The 23546-nt window shown below is 36.0% G+C and overlaps 3 protein-coding genes across 3 annotated transcripts; 2 read left to right on the forward strand and 1 right to left on the reverse strand.

Annotated features, from left to right (window-relative positions):
* The first annotated feature begins 3438 nt into the window (after positions 1-3438).
* LOC132163512 (enoyl-[acyl-carrier-protein] reductase [NADH], chloroplastic-like) lies at positions 3439-9404 on the forward strand. Its single transcript, XM_059573823.1, has 13 exons — positions 3439-3592; positions 4649-4962; positions 5583-5692; positions 5825-5880; positions 5953-6037; positions 6131-6178; positions 7255-7329; positions 7404-7515; positions 7651-7702; positions 7796-7847; positions 7955-8012; positions 8833-8931; positions 9032-9404. The coding sequence occupies exons 2-13, from the start codon at positions 4686-4688 to the stop codon at positions 9184-9186; spliced, it is 1179 nt and encodes a 392-aa protein (XP_059429806.1). The 5' UTR covers positions 3439-3592; positions 4649-4685; the 3' UTR covers positions 9187-9404.
* A 307-nt stretch (positions 9405-9711) lies between these two features.
* On the reverse strand, positions 9712-12829 carry LOC132164342 (non-structural maintenance of chromosomes element 4 homolog A-like). The gene is made up of 7 exons (XM_059574839.1): positions 12570-12829; positions 12393-12473; positions 11848-12100; positions 11634-11724; positions 10859-11075; positions 10665-10756; positions 9712-10260 (listed from the first exon to the last, which is right to left on the reverse strand). Exons 1-7 carry the CDS (start codon positions 12739-12741, stop codon positions 9997-9999), a joined length of 1170 nt encoding a protein of 389 aa, XP_059430822.1. The 5' UTR covers positions 12742-12829; the 3' UTR covers positions 9712-9996.
* Positions 12830-17095: 4266 nt separating this feature from the next.
* On the forward strand, positions 17096-23077 carry LOC132162746 (uncharacterized). The gene is made up of 3 exons (XM_059572975.1): positions 17096-17677; positions 17781-18438; positions 21887-23077. The coding sequence occupies exons 1-3, from the start codon at positions 17367-17369 to the stop codon at positions 22838-22840; spliced, it is 1923 nt and encodes a 640-aa protein (XP_059428958.1). The 5' UTR covers positions 17096-17366; the 3' UTR covers positions 22841-23077.
* The last annotated feature ends 469 nt before the right edge of the window (positions 23078-23546 follow it).

A 23546-nucleotide genomic window follows, 5' to 3' on the forward strand; every position in this document is an offset into this window, starting at 1 on the left:
GTGTTACGTCAACGTATTCACCATATAGGGCAATATATATTCACCGTTAAATTTGTGAATCAAAATCTAATACGTATCCATCACTTCTAAGAGATTTTCCTATCACAACATGGGCATTCAGAGAAATCCCAGAACTCTGCTAAATAATTTCTTATATTAATATAAGAAATTCCCTCCCTTCTTCAATGACAAAAAAAAAAAAAAAGAAAAAAAAAAAGAGAAAGAAACCCCACTATTATATATGTCACCCCCCAGCTCACGATGAACGATAACGTACAACATTTTTCTCGTGTGGATGACATAGGCTTCCTCATCCATCAATTTCTACTTGTTATTTATTTATTTATTAAAAACACCATTGATCGATCCACCAATTGCTTATATATTATATATATATATATATAACGACATGGGGTCGCATTCATGTGGTCATGTTCATCAATGACCACCAAGATCTTGTTATGCGCCATAATCAAACCCATGGGTCATGTCCCAAAAAGCAATATGGTCATATATGCAGACAAACATATATATAGGTGTATCTGGGGAGGGAAAAACTTTGTGCCAAGAACTAGTTTTTCAAAGGTTAAGTTAAAAAGGAAAAGTCTAAAGCATTACTACTTTTAGAAATTTGCTATATACACTCCCCTCATAACTTGGTCACAATGAAAATGATTATTAATTAAGATCAACTTTTGAGGTGATGGATTTACGATGATTATCATCACACTTAGACTCTAGTGTGTATGGTGAGATTCTGAGCTAGATCGATGATGATGATGGATTTATGATGATTATTATCACACTTAGACTCTAGTGTTTAGGGTGAGATTCTGAGCTATATCACAAACAACGTTGTTTGTGATATATGTTATCCAGTTGTGGTGCCTTTAGTACGATGATTATCATGCGACAGAACAATAACTGTTAAATCATCGATCACTTATTTTAAAAGTTTAAATTAATAAAAAATTATTAATTTAATTAATATTTTAATATTCTTTCTTAAGTGAAGTTTAACACATATAATATTTAATTGAAATAGAAGGTGAATAATATAGATAAGGTTCGAATACCATTTGAAATGGAAAGTGAATGACAGATATAAGGTTTAAATAATTGAACTTAAACATTATAGTATGATACTATACTAAGAACATGTTTGGGTATGCGTTTAAAGGGCCTAAAAATGCATTTAATACTTAAAAAGTCTTTTGAATTGGTAAAAGAAATTGAAAGCGTTTTTAAGAGTCCATAAAGCTCAAAAGTTGTCAAAATGCACTTTTGGCAAAAGCTTAAAAATGAAGCTTTTGCCAAAAAGCCTTTTTTGATTTAAAAATTATATTTCTCAAATGCAATTCTAAACATGCTCTAAATGACAAGTTATTTCAAAATTTTAAGCTAATATAAAATGGTTGATTTAATTATTTAATTAATAATTTTAACAATTATTGAGGTGTTCACCATCTTTATGTTTTATTTTCTTTTTCTGTTTTATTTTTTATTTTTTTATTTTTATTTTTAGGGAAATGGATATAAGAAATGTCAATTATGGTGTAAATTAGTTGATTTAATTATTTAATTAATGTTCTTAGACTCTCTTTCACGTGTAGGTTCAAACTCACTTTTAATAAGTGAAGCTCAATACATAAAATATTTAATTAAAATTAAAGGTAAATTAACCGACACAAAGTTTAAACTTAAAATTTTTACTTTGATACTATATTAAATCACGAGTCTCCTAAATTTACATAAATAAAAGTAAGTCTTCCTAATTAATCTTAAATAGTTTTCCGCAATTTCATTTTGGATTCCAAAAACAAAATCACCCTTAACCGACAAACATATTTTTTTTCTGTGTGGGACTTGGTAATGATAGAAGATATGCATATTGTGGCCCTCAAACAATCTGAAACGTAGACTATCAAATAGTTTAGTCATGTGATATTTATCCGTTTGAAGTGACAAATGGACCAACCCGATCCAAGGTGGGTTGCACTATTACAAAATTATACACATTTGGGCTATTTTCTTCAAGGTGAGAACCCACCACCATCCACTACTTCGGCCAACAAAACAGGCTTTTCCTCTACCAAACACCCACCTACCTATATTATACGATTCGTTTGCCATTCCACAAGCATCTTTATTTTCCAAATTAATGCTTTTTTCTTGCTCCACAAATTATGTTTTTATTTATATTCGTTTGGATTAATGAATTTTCTCTAACTCAATTCACACCCATTTCAGACTCGTTAATGTGGTGTGTTTAAGTGGTTGACATAGAAAGTCACTTAATACACGTCATATCAATCGGTGTGAAAAGAAACATTACCCTTAAACTAACATAAATCTAAATTGTCTGTGATTTCTCATATAAATTTTAAAAATGCATTTAAAATTTATATGTATTTTAGACACATATCAATTTAATTTACCGTATTAAAAGAAATTCTTATGGAGTTTGAAGGAAAGCCTTATACTTCACAATTATTTTTTTCTCTCTTTATCTTTTTTCTACGTTTCCATTTGGGTATAAATTTATTAGTCCAATTGGGCTTGGTTCATCAATGGAAGCTCCCTATCATTTACAAAGCCTACTCCATCATGAGTTTTGGGCCTAGCACAAGAGGTTTGTTTGAACTTCCTATAAATAAGTGGGCTTAGCCTTCTAAACCGGTAAACTTGACCACAAAAATGTGAGAAAGGTGCAAATTGGTCCGTGATCCGACTCAATATTGGGCTTTTGGGCATGTTGGGGAGTTTATTAAGCATTATGGGCTGTACTTGGGCGGTACCAGATACTATATAGGTAGTAAATAGGTATTTTTCAACTTTACCAAATAAGAAATGCTATATATTATAATTTTATCTTATTTTATTTATGTGGCATTGCTAATCAATCTTCGGATTAACCCTTGTTTAAAAAAAAAAAAATTCAAAGTATTGATTGATAGTGTCCTTACTGTATCAACAAAATGAGATATAAGTCTAATGTATAACATTTCTCATACCAAATATAAACTTTTAACTATTTTTAGGAATTGAATATCACCGGGACAAGCTCGTGTGCATCTCACATGTCACTTTTATAGATTAAGTCGAAGAAAATTCTTTCAATCTAGTTTAGAGGAAAACTTTATCTACTTAACTATTGCTTAAAGCAAAGAGAAGAAAAAGAAAAATACTTTAAATGTTCTTTTTCTGTGATAGTTTTATATTTTGGCCGTTCATTGTTATGCATGAAGATAGTTTTCTAACAATAGAACAAAATTATAACTTAATTAGTAATTTTGCATATGATAAAACCAGATGGATTATATATTTTGCATATGATAAAACAAGATGGTATATATATATATATATATATATATATATTATTTAATTAAATTTAAATATAAGAAAAGTGTTGCACATTTTAGAGAAGTCTAGCAAAAACTTTCGATCTGATTTACCTTTCGACATTTCCGATGCCCGCACGCTTTCTAGTCTATAGCTCCCTCCCAACTCCTACTTATTAAACACGCACACACACTCTCATCGTTCTCTTCACCATTTTGCTCTCAGCATTGGCGCTTTCTCTCGCAAAAAGGTAAATTCTTTCCCTTTCTCTCTCTTCCTCTCTCTGTGAGTCTTTGTTGTTGTTGCTGTCGTTGAAATTTTTAGACTTTTAAGGTCACAATAATGTCTACATTTGACTTAATCCGTGATGGTGTAGTTCTGGGTTCAGCTTAGTTTTTTGATGTTGCTGCTGATTTATGGTTTTTATATTCTGGGTTCTCTTAGATTTTCCCGTTCTGTGTACTTAAGGGTGTCTCTGGGTAGAGTTTTTTTTTTTTTTTTTTTGATTTATGTGTTTTTATTTTCTGGGTTTCTCTTAGATTTTCCTCTGCTGTGTACCAAACTAAGGGGGTACTTGCTTTCCTAAGCATGGTTTAACAAATCAGGGTTTTGGGAATGATAGCGTGAATGATTTCAAGAAAAATTAAAAGAATGAAATTTGGACTGGCAGTCATTGATTTGAATGTAATACTATCGTAAAGAAGAAACACAATATAATTACTTAAAGAGCAAAATTCTTTGATACTGTTTGGTAGTTTGTTACCTGCAAGTAATTGCTATCATCAGTGGCGATGATATCTGTCTGCTTTTGCTGCAATGTCTCCAATCAGTACAATGGATTGTTTAATTTTTAACATGCAATGTGAATATGCTTTAGGCATTCAAATCCAAGGATTGTTTCTGTCTTCCTCTGTAATTATGGATTGTTGAGTTGAACTAGCTGTGTCTAGATTTATATGTTTGTTTCAAACTCCAGCAGAAGTTGCGCATGCAAGGTATATCTTGAGATATTTGAGGAAATTGTTTTGGTAGACTAAAATTTTGGGCAAGAGTAATACTATTTACACAATATAGGTCATATTTAGTTCTTACATACGCTTTTTTTTTTGGTTGTGTGTGTGTGTGTGTGTGTGGAGGGGGGGGGGGGGTGTTCCTCTTTCTTTTTCCGACTGATCAGTCATACACATGCAGTGGATCATGAACCTGTGAGCTCGCCCATTTTTGCTAAGTGCTCATTGGCATTTTCATTGGTTAGATTTGGTATACATTTTTCTGTGTATTAATACCAATGCCTTAATTCATATAGGTCTCTGTTCTCCACTGTGAGATTTCATTTATTGGAGATGGCAACAACAGCCTCTTCCAGCCTGCAAATTGCAGCGGCAAGACCATGCATTTCTTCTTCTCGCAGACTTTTCAAGGCAGGTGCTGCAATTCTTGGTGGTAATTCCAAGGCAGCCACGTGGAATAAGCTTACAAGTGCATGTCATATATCGTCTGTACAACCTTTCCAGCGGAGCTTTACATCATCTTCTATTAAATTCAATAAGGTTGCTACAAAAGCAATGTCTAATACTAGTGAAAACAAGCCTGTCTCAGGGTTGCCAATTGATTTGAGAGGTCAGTTTTCTCTTTTCTGTTTCCCCTAACTTTTTGGTCCTGATTTTTTATTTTTTTTGTATGTATGTGACTCCTTTCATGAGTTTCAAAGGTCTTTTGTTTACGGCGTTTTCACTTTCCTTCTGTATTCTTGTTATGGATAGCTTGTAATGGTAATGATTTGTCTTCTAATTTCCTTTGATCTATCAATTTGTGCTCCTATGGTGTTTCAAAGTTGATGGTAGAAACTTTTGCATTTGAAAGAGCAACCTCTATAACGTCTTTCTTTCTAAACGTTGTCTCTTTTTTTTTTTTGTCTGTTTACGCTTATGAAAAACAGCCTTGTAGCTGTAGCCTATACATTATTCTGATATTGGCATTTTACCAACCCCTTTTTGGTTGCTAACTTTTTGGTGGTGCAGTCTTTCAACTTCTGCAATTGTTCTCCTTGAATTGCTAGCTTTTAGTCTAGTAATATTTAATGTTTACATATATAAATGTCCCGGCCTTTGTCTATCTGCCAAGTTGATTAATGGCCAGGCCTTTGTCCATCCACCAAGTTGATACTTACAACAGGGGGAAAAAGCCATGCATGTTTACGAAGAAAAAAAAGGCACTAACACTTGGAGCACTCTGTGTAGGTAAGAGGGCGTTTATTGCTGGTGTAGCTGATGACCATGGATATGGTTGGGCAATAGCGAAATCCCTTGCTGCTGCAGGTGCTGAAATTCTCGTGGGCACATGGGTGCCTGTAAGTAAATCAGCCTGGTCATAAGCACTGTATTTGCATTTTTATTTTTTATTTTTTTATTTTTTATTTTTTAAATAAGGTTCTCAGGTTTGTAAAATGATATAATCACTGACTAGGAAGCTTCTCTTCTAGGCTTTGAACATTTTTGAATCCAGCCTGCGACGTGGAAAGTTTGACGAATCACGTGTGTAAGTTTTTGATTATGAAAACTGGTCAGTACTTGTAAATGCCCTCTACTGACAAGAAATTTGACTTTTCAGGTTACCAGATGGCTCTTTGATGGAGATTACTAAAGTATATCCTTTAGATGCAGTCTTTGACAACCCTGAGGATGTACCCGAAGATGTAATGGAGATAAAAGTTTACAAAAGGAAAATATGAAATGGGTTGAATCTCAAATATATCCTCACTAACATGTTATCTCGTTACTTCTTGCAGATAAAAACCAACAAGCGTTATGCAGGATCTAGTAATTGGACTGTTCAGGTACAAATTCATATTATTCCACTTTTGTTACTTCTGCTTTTATTTATTTAATTTTTTGACGAATTTGAAGAGCCTGTGTTGAATGAAATGTTAATGTCAAAATCCACATGAGAAGAGGGTTCTTCGCCTAGGGGTTGCACTTGAATAAATGAACCTAGATGTAGGGCACATGATGTATTCAGATTGAAATCCCAGAAACAATGAGTATCACCTTCCGGTTGTCTTTCTTCATCTGTTCCTGCTTCTTAAAAGGCATGTAATGTGATTAATGTAAGCAATTGGATTTTGGGATAGGCCTGCTATGGTTTGAGATGAATTTTTAATTTTGTTCTAGAACTTTAAGGTTTCATACTTCAAGCTATAGAGAACTGAACAAGCTACAAGCTGCTGTTTTACTTAGTGATGATCAAGGGATATTGCATGCTATTAAATTCTGTAAAGTGTCAAATGTAAGCCGACATCTATGAGGGGGTGGTTTACTGCTTCCATAATTTGTTAGTATGCGTCTTCTCAAAATGAGAAAAGCTTAAATGAGAGGTTGCAAAACCTGCTACATTGCTCTTCTTATTTCATGAGAGCACATTCCTTTCCTATTATATGTGACTTATATCCAATCCAAAGACTAAACTCTTAGCTGTAATCTGGGGTCTTTCAGTCTTTTATTTTAACTGATGTTTTCTTTCTATAGAATCAGTGAACTTCCACCTGTCATTAATTGCCGGTTGTGCTTATCCAAAATAATAATAATTAATTGTCAGTTGTGACACTATTGGATCTGCATCAGCTCATTTGTTTGAAGGTTTTTCCTAGTTGTTGTGCCTTTTACCTTGTCAAGCCTGTGAATTATAAAAATGTTATCATAAAGTTATTTGCTGGCTGGAAGATTAAGTCTGATATATTAATTTGATTTGTTTTATAGCCATTCTTAATATTCAGTTGCTAGAAGCCTTCCCCCTTATTACTGGGTTTGAGATTTCACTAAAACATTGACCTTTATACCAGCACATGCAGACCACCAAAATTATTAAACAAGATGCGCTTACTAATTTTCTACTTGCTTCTAAATTGTCTTGCAGGAAGCCGCTGAATCTGTGAAGAAGGACTTTGGCAGCATTGACATCCTTGTTCACTCACTTGCAAATGGACCAGAGGTAAGGTTTTTTTAATCGTGGAATATCTATGTGAATTTATGTTGGAGTTAAATAACTATTGACCTCTTTAATAGGTCACTAAACCTCTGTTGGAGACATCCCGGAAAGGATATCTTGCAGCTCTATCGGCATCAAGTTACTCCTATGTTTCTTTACTCAAGCACTTCATTCCAATAATGAATCCAGGCACACTTCATTACTCAACTATCCAATTGAGCTTTCTTTTCTTCTTTTTCTTAGCTCTTTACTCTAAATTGGGCTAGATTTACTGTGTCAAGCACATATTCGCAACTCATATATGGTTGGTTGTTGCTGTTACAGGTGGTTCTTCAATTTCTCTTACATATATTGCATCCGAGAGGATCATTCCTGGGTATGTCTGCCATGCTTTGTTTGCTTGACTTTTTCTTGTTTACTGAATTGTCGCTTCTCATAGGGTGATGGAATTCTGATATTCTAAACGCAGATATGGTGGAGGTATGAGTTCTGCAAAAGCTGCTCTGGAGAGTGACACTCGAGTAAGTTTGCATTTCTTTTCTACCTATGCATTTCTAATTATAACTTGCCACATTTTTTTAGCTAGTTTGATGTGTTTTTTTGTTTGTAAATATGTTGATTCATTCAGGTGCTTGCTTTTGAAGCGGGTAGAAAACACAAAATCAGAGTCAACAGCATATCTGCTGGTACCTTGGTCCTTTCTTTGAATTAAATTTAATTGTTTCCTCTCTCGGATTCTATGTAACTACCTTGTAGGCCCCTCGAGGTTCTCTTTCATTATTAAACCGTTGCTCAACATGTGTTTCAGATGTCTGTCAAGAAAATCATATAATAGATACTACTTTTTGCCATGTTCAGCTTGTTCATTAAACCGTTGCATGTTTTGCTTTACAAGATTATTATGTATGCTACTTTTGGAATATATGATCTTGTTGGGTTTTCAAAGATCTCTTATATATGGTAATCTAAGTGGTGGGAGGTTTCTCTTCCGTTCAAGGATGTACTATAACTATAGAATCCTTGATGTATCTTTTCTCTATGTGGATCGGCTGGTAATTCTAGAGACCATTTGTGCCCTTAACCCATTTACCCATCTTGCTCCACCATAAACTAGGTGTCTAGTTGCCCTTGCCAGAGGTGGTTTAACCGGTTCATTGTCTTCTCTGGATTGTGATCTTAAGCTCCCCTTAACTTTCATGAATTAGCTTCAATTCTTTTGATAAGTACGAATTAGCTTCAATTCTAAAATGACTGAATTCTAGATGGTTGGAAATCATGCTTATGTATTCTCTTTAATTAATAATGTCCGAGTAATTCCCACCGAAATAAGTCTTAATTCAACTAAATTACAGCTATTAGTGCCTTAATAATTGTATAAATTTATCTGTTTGACTCTTTGGATCTAGTTTGGTACGTAGGCTTCTTGAAGATGTGAATTATTTCTTGTTATCAACATTACCTTGATTTACTCAGGATAATCAAGTCTCTTTTGGTTTTGATCCTCAGGTCCACTGAGGAGCCGTGCTGCAAAAGCAATTGGATTTATTGACATGATGATTGACTATTCATTAGTCAATGCACCTCTGCAAAAAGAACTATCTGCAGGTGACTTTCCAAACTTCTTTAGTCATCGTTCAGTTTTACATGCTTTATTCCTCGTTCCACCGTTCTATACATATCGCTAAGTTCATGTCTGATTAAACAGAGGAAGTGGGGAACACGGCCGCCTTTCTAGCGTCACCTTTGGCTTCTGCTATCACCGGTGCAGTTATATACGTTGACAATGGCCTTAACGCGATGGGTGTCGGAGTTGACAGCCCAATATTTAAGGATCTCGACATTCCAAAAGCTGAGCACTAGGGTTAACCAGAAACTGGTCAACTGTTAGCCGGACTCTTACTTAGGCTGTCATGCAGCTAGTTTTCTATTTGGCTTCAAGCTAGGATGGCTTGGCCAGCGGCCCGTTTTGTTGTGAGAATTTTTCTTTCCCTTTCTTTAGAGACTGCAATGTTTACTGATTATTCCGAATCCGAATGATTTTAAATTTAAATATCTGTGCTCATAGATGTTTCTGCAAATTTCCATAGTCATGCACGAGGGTCTCAATGTGCATGACACCAGTAACATGAAAGTTGTTCTCACTGAAGCCCAACACTTAAAAGAGTGTTTTAAACAAAATCTCAAAAAGTAATTTGTTTAAAAGTGAGTTTGAAAAAAAAAATGGTGAGATACATACTCTGCGATTTTGTATGCAAAGTGCGATTGAATACATGATGTGTTAAGTCGCACTGGTTTGATGGATTCATAAGATCAATGCTGCTAAAATTCGTAATATGCTAATCGAGACAAAAGATCCAAGTGCCAAAATATAACAAAACCCATAAGTATGGAACCATATTTTGCCAAGCATTCTCAAAATTGCATTCGTGTTAAGGTCTGTAACATTAGAGTGATCAGGTAGCAGAGAGGGGGTTGCGAAGCTCAAAAGTCAAACCAACCCAATGGGGGAGAAGTGTCAAAATGTTGAAACCTAGAGAAATACATAGATTGTAAAACAACTAAAAGCTACATATATACATTGTGGGATAAATATGCAGCAGGCAAAACTGGACAAAAAGAGAAGGAACCCTGCATGTTAGATCCATGACACATTTCTACCAAGTCTAGCCTTCAATTAAGCTTACGCTTGCCCCTACGGATTGCATTGGCTCTCTTAGAAACGCCATCGTCATTGTCGGGAGATTCTTCTACAACGTATTCTTCCTGCACAACCAGGCCACGGTTCCTAGACAGTTTCCTAATTGGGGTTGTGGGTAATGTTAATGCTGCTTGGGAATTGTTGCATGCTGGCTCCGCCTGAGAAGCAACCGACAGGTTTGAGTTATTTCTATGTGGCATCAGTTCCTCTCCAAGTGTTACAACATCCATCATTAACTGTAAGACAAGCATCAGAAAAACAAAAATAGTCAAAGATTAAATATCATACAAAGATAATCAAAGAAAATCAGATATGCTATCAAGAGAAAGAATCCAAGGCTACAACATGAGTCATCTATCTTTAATGTGGGCTTAGCAATCAATAAAATAAGCTCTGCTTGTGATGGTACTGTTGCAGAAAGTCAGTACAAAGCGCCAAAAACAATAATAATAATGCTAGTTAGTGGATTGTTATATGACTGTCATATAACTTAATGGTGTAGCAGTGAAAATTAGTCATCTGATCAGTACTTGTAAAAATTAACAAAAAAAATTAAGAACCAATTTTCACAGTACAACTAAAAATCCTATAACATTCTGTTAAATAAATATCATTCATGGAAGCCAAAACTATTTTATACCTTCCAATCCTTGAAATCAAATCTGAACACAAAATGACCGTAAGCAACCTCGCCTGACATAACCGAGTTGGCAGCAGGAGCATTCCTTGGTGCTGAAAAGGAACACATACAAATAAGCCAAAAGAGCAGATGGCAGAAAGCACACTTTTAGAGGAACCAAAAACTCCAAATTCATTTTGGGCATATGAACTTACAAACAAGATGAGAACCATTTTCATGCACAGTTATTTCAGCTCGCCCATCTTTAACTAGGAATGACAATGCAAATAAATTCTCCACGCTCTGTGCAAAAGACTTCCTATTCAATATCAAACTCTCAAGTTTGACGCGCTTCTTCCTCCTCAAGATCTCAAACATGGTTGACATATTCTTGTCAGTATCTGTTTTTTCTTCTTCCCCAGTGCTATCAAGCTGTCACATGAATAACAAATCTGGTTGAATGCTAATTGTTGCTAGAACAAGGTAGAAGACGCATTGGACACAAACTTTGGCATTATCATGATATATCAGGCCACGTATACACAATAAAGATGCATTGGACAGCAGGGACAAACTTCCAGAGAAATTACATGAGAGAACTGTAAACATTTAGCATCAGACAAGTAGTTTACAAGAGAGTGACTAGTTTTAGATCTTATGAGAACAATTTGCAATAACAGACAAGCTAGGAAACAGACAAATCAAAATCAAATCCTAACACACATATGACATACCTCGAAGACTTTATGCCAAATATAATAACAAAACAAAATAAAGAAAAAGCACCATTTAAAGCCACAATCGACATAAAATGTTATATTTGTTAACAGAAAGCAGCATTTGATCTCTCACAGCCTACAATTTCTCATCTACAATAGTAATTGCCCATATCTTCTATCCTTCATCAGGGACAAATCTCACACGCAAAGCACATAGCACACTTAATCACGATAACATAAACAATAAAGCTGGGGCAGAAGGCAATCTCACCTCTTCGGGACGAGCAGTTTCATTTGGCTTTGCACGCCTTCTATGAACCACAGTCTTCCGTTGCTTCAACTCAGTATTCATAGGTCCAACCCTTTAGAAATTAACATAGACAACAATAAAATGAAACAATTAAGCTAGCCCATATTCATGTAAGGACAAATGCACATGACTACTATTCATCCAATAACCCAAAAAAAAAAAAAAAAAAACTCACATGGTGCTACACCCATGAGCCTTACTGAAAATGGGTGCAACAGCAAGCCCAATATCTTTCCACCGGACCATAATCTGAGCATTCTCTTGTGGGGCAACTCCCCCATTGGATTGCCCATATTCATTGAGCAAACAGTTAACAAAATCTGCAGGTGTAACACCCTCACTGGAATGTGATTTTACAGATGTCGCCAAAGAATTAGCAATGCCCAATAGTGCCTCCGCATCAGCCAATTGCTCCCTCGGCTTCTGAACTGAAGTCATCCAAATAGATAATTTTATTTGGAATTTCATTATTTTTAAGTAAATAATTTACTTTTTATCACCACATCATTTATCATATGTGTCTAAAAGCATGTTCTTGAGCTTTTTATTCATTAATATTCCAATTTTTCAAAACCAGCTGTTAAATATGTGACACATTATATAATAAACAAGTCCCAATATTGTTACCCAACTCTCATTTTCAAGAGCATGTTTTTTCATTTTCTCAGCAACCAAACACATATTGTTAAAAGAAAAATCAACTTTTCATAATTTGAATACCTAATTCATGCAACCTCTCCACTTCACCAATTATAGCACTGAACTTGTCCGAGTCAGCCCTCGTTAAATCCTCCCGTTCCTCTGCAAAAAACCCACAATTTTTTTTTTTTAAAAAAAAAACAAAACAAAAATACAAATAAATAGAAATACTCATTTGTCTATGAAAAAAATCAAAACCATTAATCAGATTCATGACTGCCAGGTACTTGGACCGGAGCACCCTCCGGTCCAAATGGCTCGACCGCGTCGGTGACTCATCGCGACCCGCAGCCGAGTCGACTCGCTCGCGCTTCACGGCCTTGAGTGCTTCTTCCGCTTCAACATCTCTGCTTCGAGTCCTCCTCGTCATTGTCCCACCTCTAATTTGAGAATCTGAGGAAAGAGGGAAAAGCGTTCGGGTTTATTATAGAGTTGGACTTGATGTTTTTGAGAGGGACCAGTGGGAATTGAATTACCGAGGATTCAGTTTTCGCGCTCCTCTGAAATTCACAATGTTTTCAAATTTGGGCTGTGCAGAAAAATATTGTTGGGTGGGGGATGGGCTGGCCCAGCTGACACCATTAAAACTCTTAGTACTTTGTGTGACATGTGGCCCAACACTCATTTATTAGAGCGGAATATATTCTTTACGCTTATTTATTACGAAATATTAAACATTTTAATTTTAAAGAAAATAGGTAATATTTATTTTATGGTTAAAATTTAAAGCTGATATATCTAATTGTGCACGTAACGTCAATGTTGGTATGTCTCTTTAAAAAAAATTAAATAATGTAATATTATATACACCACTAGATGCATCAACTTTAAATTTTCATTCATTTATCACGCTCATTTTACATCAGCTCCATTTCAAACCACTTTAAAAAAAAAAATTAAAAATTACTTAAAGCACAACCAATGTGAAATGCTATAAAGAGTAGTATTACTCAAAGTAAAATGGTTAGCTCAAATTGTTTGGACAGTCTACTTTATTTCAAGTGAAACAAGAGAGAATTAATTTTACGGTCAAAATTTTAAATGATGTGCAAGTGTATTCACTATGTGGTAATATATATTATACCATTAAATCTATAAAATATAATTAAAACCATAAAATGTATCATTTCTTAATTTCCTGATCCTAGTTTATAATTTGAAGGTAATACGACCATCACTAAAATAACAAATTAAGAAAAAAAAAAAAAAAAGGGTTTTTTTAGTGTTTGACAAACGTTTGAGAAAGATAACCAAATAGTGAAAACCAGATTTAAAAACAAACTGTAATTTTAATAATAATGAGTTAAGGGTTCGTTTAGATTTACAATTTTAAAACTTGTGATTTAGAAATAGCGATCTAAAATGTATAATTTTAAAACGCGGCTTTTGTTTTCGAAATAACATTTTGTTTACCAAATAACAATATCAAGGGCACTCTAAATCTTATATCATTACCTTAAAAAATGTAGAATCCCACCTACCCATAAGATTATTTTCCTACTTCCACCCCTGACCTTTCCTAAATCTTATATCATTACCTTCAAAAATGTAGAATCCTACCTACCTATAAGATTATTTTCCTACTTCCACCCCTGACCTTTCCTAAATTACAAAAAAAATAACCAAACCTATATTGTACCATTTTTTTTTTTGGTATATTACTCCAAATAGTTACATTTTTAACGAAACCAAGTTTTGAGCTTTTTTTTTTTTTTAATTATTTTTTATTTTTTTATTTTTATTTTAATTTAAAAGGTGGGAATGGGCGACCAGTGTAGTTTCCCCCTTTGGGCGTTACCATCGGAGTTCTCACTCGCTGTGGAATGTCCGGTTTGAGCCAAAGTTTTGAGCTTTTGATACTTTCATAGAACAAGTTTATCAATAAATTCATAATCTTGTTGATGGCATGAGTTGCAACAATTATTTCATATCAAAGGTAATTGAATCACTTATATATGCCTAATGGAATGCGACTACCTACAATTTGCTGATCGAATTGTAAGAACTGTTTAAATTACGTGCAATTTGGTCAACTATCCATGCTCGTTGGCAAGACAACCGTTTTTCAAAGTTCAAATATGTTCGCGATCATTATTATTGTTATTATTATCATTATTATTACTCTAACTTATTTTTCCATCTTTATTGTGATTTTTTTTTTCCCTGAGCCTGTTTTTCAATGTGATAATTAAATCAAAAACATTCCTAGATAATCACCATAAATGTTTTGGAAATAAGCCTAAAAAGACACGTTCTAATTTGAATGATTGTCCTACTTTTTGCCCACTTGAATAATTGAATCAACACCAAAAGTAGCTCATAGAAAACATAATTGTTTTTTTTTTTTTTTGGACAATTTTGTTGTTATTACCACTACTATTATTATTATTATTATTATTTTTTGATATATTCGCACAAGAGGGGAAGGGGAGCGAGCTAGTAACCTTCGCTTCATTAGGTGTAGTTCCAACCGATTAAGTTACCTCTTTGGAATTATTATTATTATTATTATTATTCAGTGTAGAGAATCACGATTTTTTTTTTAATGTATAAAAAGACACGTCATTAATTGAATAATTGTTCTACTTTTTTCCACTTACAGAATCGAATCGAATACCAAAAATAACTGCTAGCAAACAAAATGTAATAATTGGACGGGATTATCATATCTAATCGATAGGATATGATCTTCCATATTCTCATTGTTTATATGAGACTATTAATACCGAAGCACCTCAACATCAAACCGTACATATACAAGACTATAATTGGATTGTCAAACCATCCAACGGCTAAGAGTACCACTTCAATACATATTAAACTCATATCTTTCTCAGACTAATATTCTGGATAAATTGACCTGGGCTCCCGGTTCTTCAGGACTTTTCTCGGTCAATTTAGTTCATGAGGTTTCTTCTGTATCTTTTCTGGTAGAACTCCCCCTCTTCCCACTGCAGCCTGCATACCCTTTGGGGTTTGAAGATTCAAGCTAGGTTAAACATCTTTTTTGGAAGATTGTTTGGGATATTCACGAGCAAATATTGGACGTTTTATGACAGCAGTGGATGAAGAAACTTGGGCTTGTTCATTCTGCAAAGGACCTATTGAAACTTTTAAGTCAAATCTTTTTGGATTGTGATTTGGGTCGAATTCTTTGGAGAAGCTCTCCTAATTGGCCAATGATTACTTCTGGTTTCTCTTCCTTTCCTTTGGGTTCCTCCCCAAATAGGTAGTTACAAAGGTAATTTTGATGTGACGGTTAGCGATTCCTTTGTTAATGACTTAATGTAGCTACTGCTGTTATTAGTGAATCTTCAAGTTTCATCGGCTTCGTGGTCACTCACAAACTGACAAGTGGTGATGGTCTTCTTGGTAAAGCTTTTTCAGTTCTTATCGCTACTAGGTTAGCTATCTCTTCCGGTTGTAGTAATTTCTTACTTGAAGGGGATGCGCTTCTGGTCCTTTTAGCAACTAATAATCCGGATTTGTTCTCTTCTTGGACTTTTGCCAATTTCATAGCATATTTTTTAGTAGAGTGGGCCGCTTTCAATCTTGCTTTTGGAAGCATTCCAATAGGATCTCCTATTATTTATTCAATCCGGATCCAAAGTGAAAAATATCCTCCCTTGTAACCCTTTCTCTACATTTAATTTTTTTTTTTTAAAAAAAAAACCTCATGTTTTAATTTTCCCATCAAAATTCAAAACATCTGAGTTGTTAAAGGGAGAAAATTAAGGGTGGTAATTTGTATTTCATGTTAAATTCGGATCGTGTTAAGACATGCGTATATGTCAACATTAACCTGAAAATTTTAATTAAACGGGTTAAATATCTCAACTCTAACTCTTTAATTTTGTATTGAGTTCGTGTCAGATTATGTCCAAAATTATCTGCCATTATGTTACATGTTGGATTCGAATCATATTGAAGCATGTACATAACAATATATAGGTCAATTATAACCTATCCTGTTTAATTAAACGAGTTAAACTTAAATCTATAAGTCTCTAATTGTGTTAAAAATTACCAATCTTTGAGAAAACTGCCAAATGAGTGGAGATTTGGTTTCTCATATGGGTGAAAAAGATATCAAAAAAAAAAAAAAAAAAAAATGGAAAACAGCCTACACAGTAAGAGTATTATGTTATACTTTTTCTTAAGGACACAATTTTCGTTGAAATTGAGGGGAAGAATTTCTTATAAAATTTAGTTTACTAAATTGACATTTATTTTTATAACATATCATTCTCACATAATTTTTCAATAAGAAAAAACTTATATCATTATTTGTAATAACCAATGAGACTTAACATACATTATTCAAATATGATATGTATATTAAAGATTATGCATCTGGAAGGGCAGCGTGGTTGATTATGGATAAAAATTTACAATAGTTTTATTATTTGAATTGTTAGCAAAATATAAAACAGTTTCTATTCTAGCAAGCAGGTGGATCCCACACTCTGGCAAAAAAAAAAAACTTGTTGGGGTACGGGATTGTTGATCCCTTGGGCTTGGTTGAACCAAAACCAGGTATGTTTCTGGGTCCCACATAGGCCCATGATATCAGGAAGAAGAACAGTCAGAGGTCTTTGTGACTGTGAAGCTCGTAGTGATAGGGATATAATAATAAGAAAAATCCATGGGCATTTTAGAATTTTGGCAAGCAAGGACGAGGAAAAACCCCATCTTTGCGCCAAGGTGGTGCGAGCTGGAGATCAAGCCCAAATGCGTTTGTGTGCAAAACCAAAAAATCTCCCGAACAACGAAGAAAGCAAAATCTGAAAGAAAACCACACACATATATATATATATATAAACACATACATGTATGTACCCATCTGGCTCGCTCTCTCTTATATATATATATAAATCAAAAGCGCCACGAGCATATAAACACATAATAAAACTAACAGGACATAAAAGGGAGACACCGAACCAAACCCATATCGAGACGCAAAAACCCTAAATGATATGATGAAATGAGAGGACCATGGATAGGGAACACGGAGCAAGCGCGCAACCCTGGGGCACGTTAGAGGAGCTCCTGCTAGCGTGCGCCGTGAACCGCCACGGCACCACCAGCTGGGACTCCATAGCCATGGAGCTTCAGAGCCGGTGCTCGACCTTGCCTTCCACTCTCACGCCCCAGTACTGTAGGGACAAGTACGGTGACTTGAAGAAGCGCTTCATGCCTGGAAACGACGACGAATCTGCCAGCGTGCTTCCCATGGTCGACGAGCTCCGTCGGATTCGGGTCGAGGACCTCCGCCGCGAGGTCCAGCGCCGCGACTTGTCGATCGTGTAAATATTGGCGTTCGAATTTACGTGGTTTGAGATCTGAGCGGGAAAGATCGGGTTCTCTTCGTGGTTTGAGATCTGAGCGTTTTTGTTTTCGTTTTCACAGGTCGTTGGAGTTGAAGGTGAAGAGGTTGGAAGAGGATAGAGAGCGGAGCTTGAAGGAGGAGGCGGAAGCGGTGGATCTGAAGAAGGATCTCGAAGGTGACGGCCGAGAAACGGCGCCGGAGCCGGAGAATCTGGCCGGGAAATCTCTCTCCGATGATAAAGACAATCGCTCTTTCAACGAGTCGAATTCCACGAGTCAAAGAGGCGACGGTCAAGGGCCACCGCAAAACGGCGTCGTTGCGGAGCAAGTGAGACCCGAACTGGTAGGAAATGAACCGGATCCGGGTCGGGCCGGCCCCGCACCGGGCAACGATTCTTCGTTTGATAATGGTAAAGAGGAGGAGGATATAGGTGTTAAGCCGAGTGGGTCGGGTCGACTCGGCGAGGTGGAATCGGTGGGTGAGTCGAAGCGGGAAAAGGAAGCAACGTCGAAGCAAAGCAGCGACGTGCAGAGCTCGGCCAGCCTGTCGAGGAAGAAACGACGTCGAAGGGGTGGTGTTGTTGGAGGTAGTAGCAGCGGCGAGGAGCCCGAGGGTGACGAGGTTTCTCCCGCCACGAAACGAGCCTCGGCCGTCAAATCTGAGCCGTTGGTGAAGCTCCTCGGGATCATCCGGTCGCATCGGCTCGGCTCGTCCTTCGAGCGGCGGCTTCGGAGCCAGGTATCCTCCGCCTTAACAAATATTTCTTTGTTAAAAAATTAAAATACAAAAAAAATACAAAAAAAAATAAAAAACAACCAATAACGGAAAAAAGTGGTGTGTAAAAGACGAAAGGAGAATCATAATTTCAACGGACCTGATGCGTCTCGGCTACATCTCTTGTGAACCAATCACAGAACACCATATGGCGACAAGCTGGATATCAGTTTCATTTTTGATTTAGTTGGGGGCGTTTCCGTAATTAGCACTGGACCATACGGTGGCGTACTGTGATGGAGCACATGAGCATGAGCTACGAGACCAAAAATGGTTGCAATGATGTTGATAAATGGTGTGGGGTGCATGGTATGGGACAGGCGGGCCCAGTTAAGAATTTGAAACAACGTCGTTTAGTGCATATTTAAACTTGGTAACTGCTTAGGCTTGTTGGCATACATGAGCCTCGAGCACTCGAGCCCTCGACTTGGCTTGTAGTTTTATAAGGGAAATTACAATTTTTTTTTTTTTTTCTGCGTAATCATAGTAGAAATTACATTTAATCCTCAAAGTTGATACCATTTTTATAAAAAGAAAATGCTAGCTGTTGTCCCATTTTACTCCCTGAGGTGGACTTGGCATTGCCACATATATCCCTAAAACGTGGCATTATCACCTCAGCCCAACCTCTTTTTGGATGCTCGATCATTTCAACCGAACTTTTGAAGAGGATCACCCTTAGATCTATCAAGGGGTTGCAACTATCCTCGAACATCTAATTTGATGGTCGCAGCCATCAGATTGAGTGGTCAGGTTAGGTGGTTGGGGTGATGCCGACCAGAGAAGAGGGAGGGTGGGTTATTTATATTTTTTGTGTGTAGAAATGGGAGTATACCTATATTACTCTTATATAAACTCCCGTAATTTTTTAATTTTGGATGTTTGACTCATTCAAATTATTATTTTGTTGTAATTTACGCCCCCCTTAGATTTTGGTGTTAAAATGCTCAGAATTAATCAAATAGCTCTTTTATAAATAATAATAATAATAAAAAAATCATACAAAATGATAGTCTGAAGAGATTAAAATATCACAAACGATAAAAGTCTCTCATTTTAGGGGTTAAAGTACATTTTTTTCATACGTTCTCATAACGTGTCGTGACATTTCGTGGTGGCTTGGAGTTGGGACGTATGGGTTTACTCCTTTAAGTTAGTCAAACAAGAACTGAAGGCGTAATTTTTTTTTTCCTTCAAAATAAGTTCATTTTTTCAAATAAGTTCTCTAATTGGTTTAAACTCGTTCCCCGCCTCCCCGATTCGTTGTTTTGTTCGGTGTTGTCTTTTATTGCATAATTTTGGATGGCATGTCTTGCCAGCCAGGTAGCGAAGATATAGGACAGACATGCACTAGCGGCATATGATTCAAAGACTGCCGCCTTACCCATGCACCGAAGTGAAGGGACTGTCACCTTCGCCACGCCATTTGCTAGGGATAAATTATGTCTTCTCTACACGGTTTCGTGTGTATGAGCATATGTTCCCCAAATAGCCTAAATGATAAATTAATAACGGTTGCGTAGTAAAGACGGCCAATAAACATATATTTGACTACATAGGAGTCCCTAGTAATCCTCTTGGCTTAATATACTTTGTTATGGAAGATAGAGGGTGGTCTTTTTTTTTAGGCACTTTCTTTTTCAAGTTGTTCCAATGTATAGCTATCAATTTTTGACACAATTTGTGAACTCGACACATACACAACACAATATTGACAAATTAGAATTGAAGAATTTGACTCGTATAATCTTATAGCTGTGCATCGACACGACTCGACACGTGACAGTAAGAATGATAATTTTTGTCATGACCGGCGAACCTAATACAAACACAACACGAAATTAACATGGTATAGTTGATGTGTATGACGTGCTTAATTATCTTATTAAATTATAATGGACTTGAATTCGATGCCCAACCATAAATTGCCACACCTACTCTAATGTGCCTTCTCAATTCTCATTCGTATTTCCTATTCAGTCAATTTTGCCTTTTGGTCTAGTCTGCAATCTGGCCCACTTGGCTCCCTCTCTTGGGGCTGATAGGAAGGTTTAGAATCATCCAAGGGTCAATAGAAGTTGAGTTGGTGGGATGTTTTTTTTTAACTATTATGACACCCTTGTTACGTGCAAATTTTTTAATTCCATAATTAGCACTTCTTTTATATACTTTTCTACGGAAAGCTCTTCGCTTTTGGCCCTCACGGACTCCTCCCTTTCATACGCCAACTTTTGACCCAAGTGGGCAATGTAAATAGTCCTTCAGTTTGTACCTTCATTAATTTTTTCTAGCATTAGTCACCCTCCGCGAAACGATGTGGCGTTTTCTTCTCTACTTTATTCCTTGTGGAATTTTAAAACCATACAACTTTTGAAACGCAAAAAAATTACTGGGTTCACAACACACTACATTATTGCGTCTCCCCTACTTAAAGGACTACGTAAGTTAAATTTAGTTGCAATGTCGATTCTGCCCCTCTGAATAACAAGTTCAAAAAAGAAGAAAGAAATTAACAAAATGATCATTTGGTAGTTGGTTCTACCAAACAATAACATGGGTATAGTACCACTGATACTGAATGTATGGTAAGGAATTGCATAACATGAAATACCAGGAATACCAATATATGATAATGTTTGTTAATATGTTTTGAGTTGCGTTTTACGTTTTTGGTTTGAATAAGTAAGTTAAAAAAAGAAGAAAAAAAATTAACAAAATGATCATTTGGTAGTTGGTTCTACCAAACAATAACATGGGTATAGTACTACTGATACTGCATGTATGGTAAAGAATTGCAAAACATGAAATACCAGGAATACCAATATATGATGATGTTTGTTAATATGTTTTGAGTGTTTTATGTTTTTGGTTTGAAAAAGTAGTGTGATGTGATATAAAGATAAAATTTGTTTTTATAATTGTTTTTGGTAGGGTCCACGCTTGAGAAAATGTTTTTTTATACAGCATATTTACTTGTTAAAAAAAAAAAAAAAAAAAAAAAAAACTTCAAGGGTTGGTTAAGGACTGGCACATAAGCTAGATAAAAATATAATATCTAATATTTTTCTTTTGAGTAACCCAAACAGATGTAGTGCTTTATTGCTTACTTGTAAAAAAAAATAACAAAAACTAAAAAAAAAAAAAAAAAAAAAAAAGAAGAGAGAAAGAGGTCTGGTGGCAACCCTGGTAATTTTTTTTTTCAAAGAATTATTAATCTTTAAATAATAAGTTAGCTCCTAACTCTGTAAAAGTTAAGGACTTGTTTTGTCAAAATATTTTTATAACACGGGAAAAATACAAGTTTATATAAAGAAAAAATTATCCTTTAAATTGTTTGTTAATATATTTATTTTAATGACAAAACATATTTTCTATTTTAATAGGACCTAATTATCCCCTGTTTTTTTTGTAGGAGTCAGAAAGGTACAAAAGCTTGATTAGACAACACATGGATCTCCAAACAGTTCAATCCAGGCTTGATCGAGGTGTCTATAAGGAGTGTATTCACAAGTTCTTCCGTGATGTCCTCCTAATATTCAACAATGGTGTCATCTTTTTCCGTAAAGGTTCTTCTGAGCACGTTGCAGCCAAGGAGTTCCGAGCTCTAGTATGTAAGGAGCTAACCAATAAGCTCCCCAAGAAATTCAAAACAAGAATTGTGAAACCCGAACCCAAACAAGAACCCGACTCACTTTCAAAACCCAATAAGTCCTCTACCATAGTGGCATGTGGGAAACAAAGTTCTATGAAAGCTTTGATTACCCAAGGCGTTAATAGGAAAGTAGATAAAAGAGAGAAGGAGCTTGAGGAAAAACCAAATGTCACCCAGAAAAAGAATGATGTTTCTTTTGTTAAGATGGAGGATAAGGGTATTAGGAAAAAAAGGAGTAAAGAAAGAATGGGTCGGAGAAGCTCGAGAATGAGCAACAAAGGTGGTGACATAAAGCATGAATATGGTGGGAATGAGCTCAGTTCTCATGATGCTTTGGAGGTTAAGATGGAGAAGAAGGAAAACACAGTAAAGAAGAAGGCAGGCGCGGCGAGTTTCTTAAATTCGCCAAGTGAAATGATAGAGGATGATGATACTTCCGAGGATGATAGCAAAGAGGGTAGAAGGGAGGAGGAGAAGAAGAGGAGGGGGGGTAGGAAGAGGGAAGGGATCAAGAGGGACGAGAGGGTTACTCGGAGTTCTAGCGGCGGGAGAGGAGGGAAAGAGAATGCAAAGGTGAAAAGAGGGGTTGGGAGGCCGCCAAAGAGACCCGAGTCTGTGGCAGTGGCAGCTACAGGGAAGAGGGGCAGAGACAATGGTGAGTCAGAGTTGGTGGGAGGTGGTGCAGGCAGGTCGAGGAAACGTTCAAGAAGGTGATGTTTACTGTTGTACAATGTACATTATAACTATATAGTGTGTTTTTTGTCCTTTTATTTTGTTTCCAAGTTCGGTGTTTTACACACCCGAAAGAAAGAAAGAAAGAATCAAACGAATAGAGAGAGAGGGAGAGAGTTTGTGAACTTGTAGAATGTTTGTGGCAGCCATTGCATGTACACACTTGTGTAGAGGTAGTATCAATCATGAGCCTTCTCTAATTTAATTTGGTATTTCAAATTTCAATATGAAGTTAGGATCCTGTTCCTAAATTAGGGTTTAAGATTGAAAAGATAAAACATAGAGAGAATCGAACCCAATAAACATTTGGGTTTTGGGTCTTATTCGAGGTGGGATATTTAACCGAACCAGAAGGCAAAGAGGGAAGGATGTGAACTGTGAAGCCTTCTAACTGCGTCCATGGTAAAGGATTTGGGCCAAAGCTTTGAGTCGTGTGAATATTCCATTAGCGACGGTTCTAACCAGTTTAAATAATGGCCCAGTTTTTCTTAGATCCAACATCCCTGGACGGCTGGACCTGCTATATGATATATATTTCTCTCTATTTGCTTATGTTTTTGTCTTCCATGCAATTTGGCCATACAGGCTGCTATTAGCACATTGAACCCATGGTTTACGTTGTCCATGAAACGACAACCCAATAATAGCCAAGTATTAGCATGAGAAACCAAATTGGTAATAGACTTTA

Source organism: Corylus avellana, chromosome ca10 (genome assembly GCF_901000735.1).
Source record: "Corylus avellana chromosome ca10, CavTom2PMs-1.0".
Classification (NCBI taxonomy): Eukaryota; Viridiplantae; Streptophyta; class Magnoliopsida; order Fagales; family Betulaceae; genus Corylus; species Corylus avellana.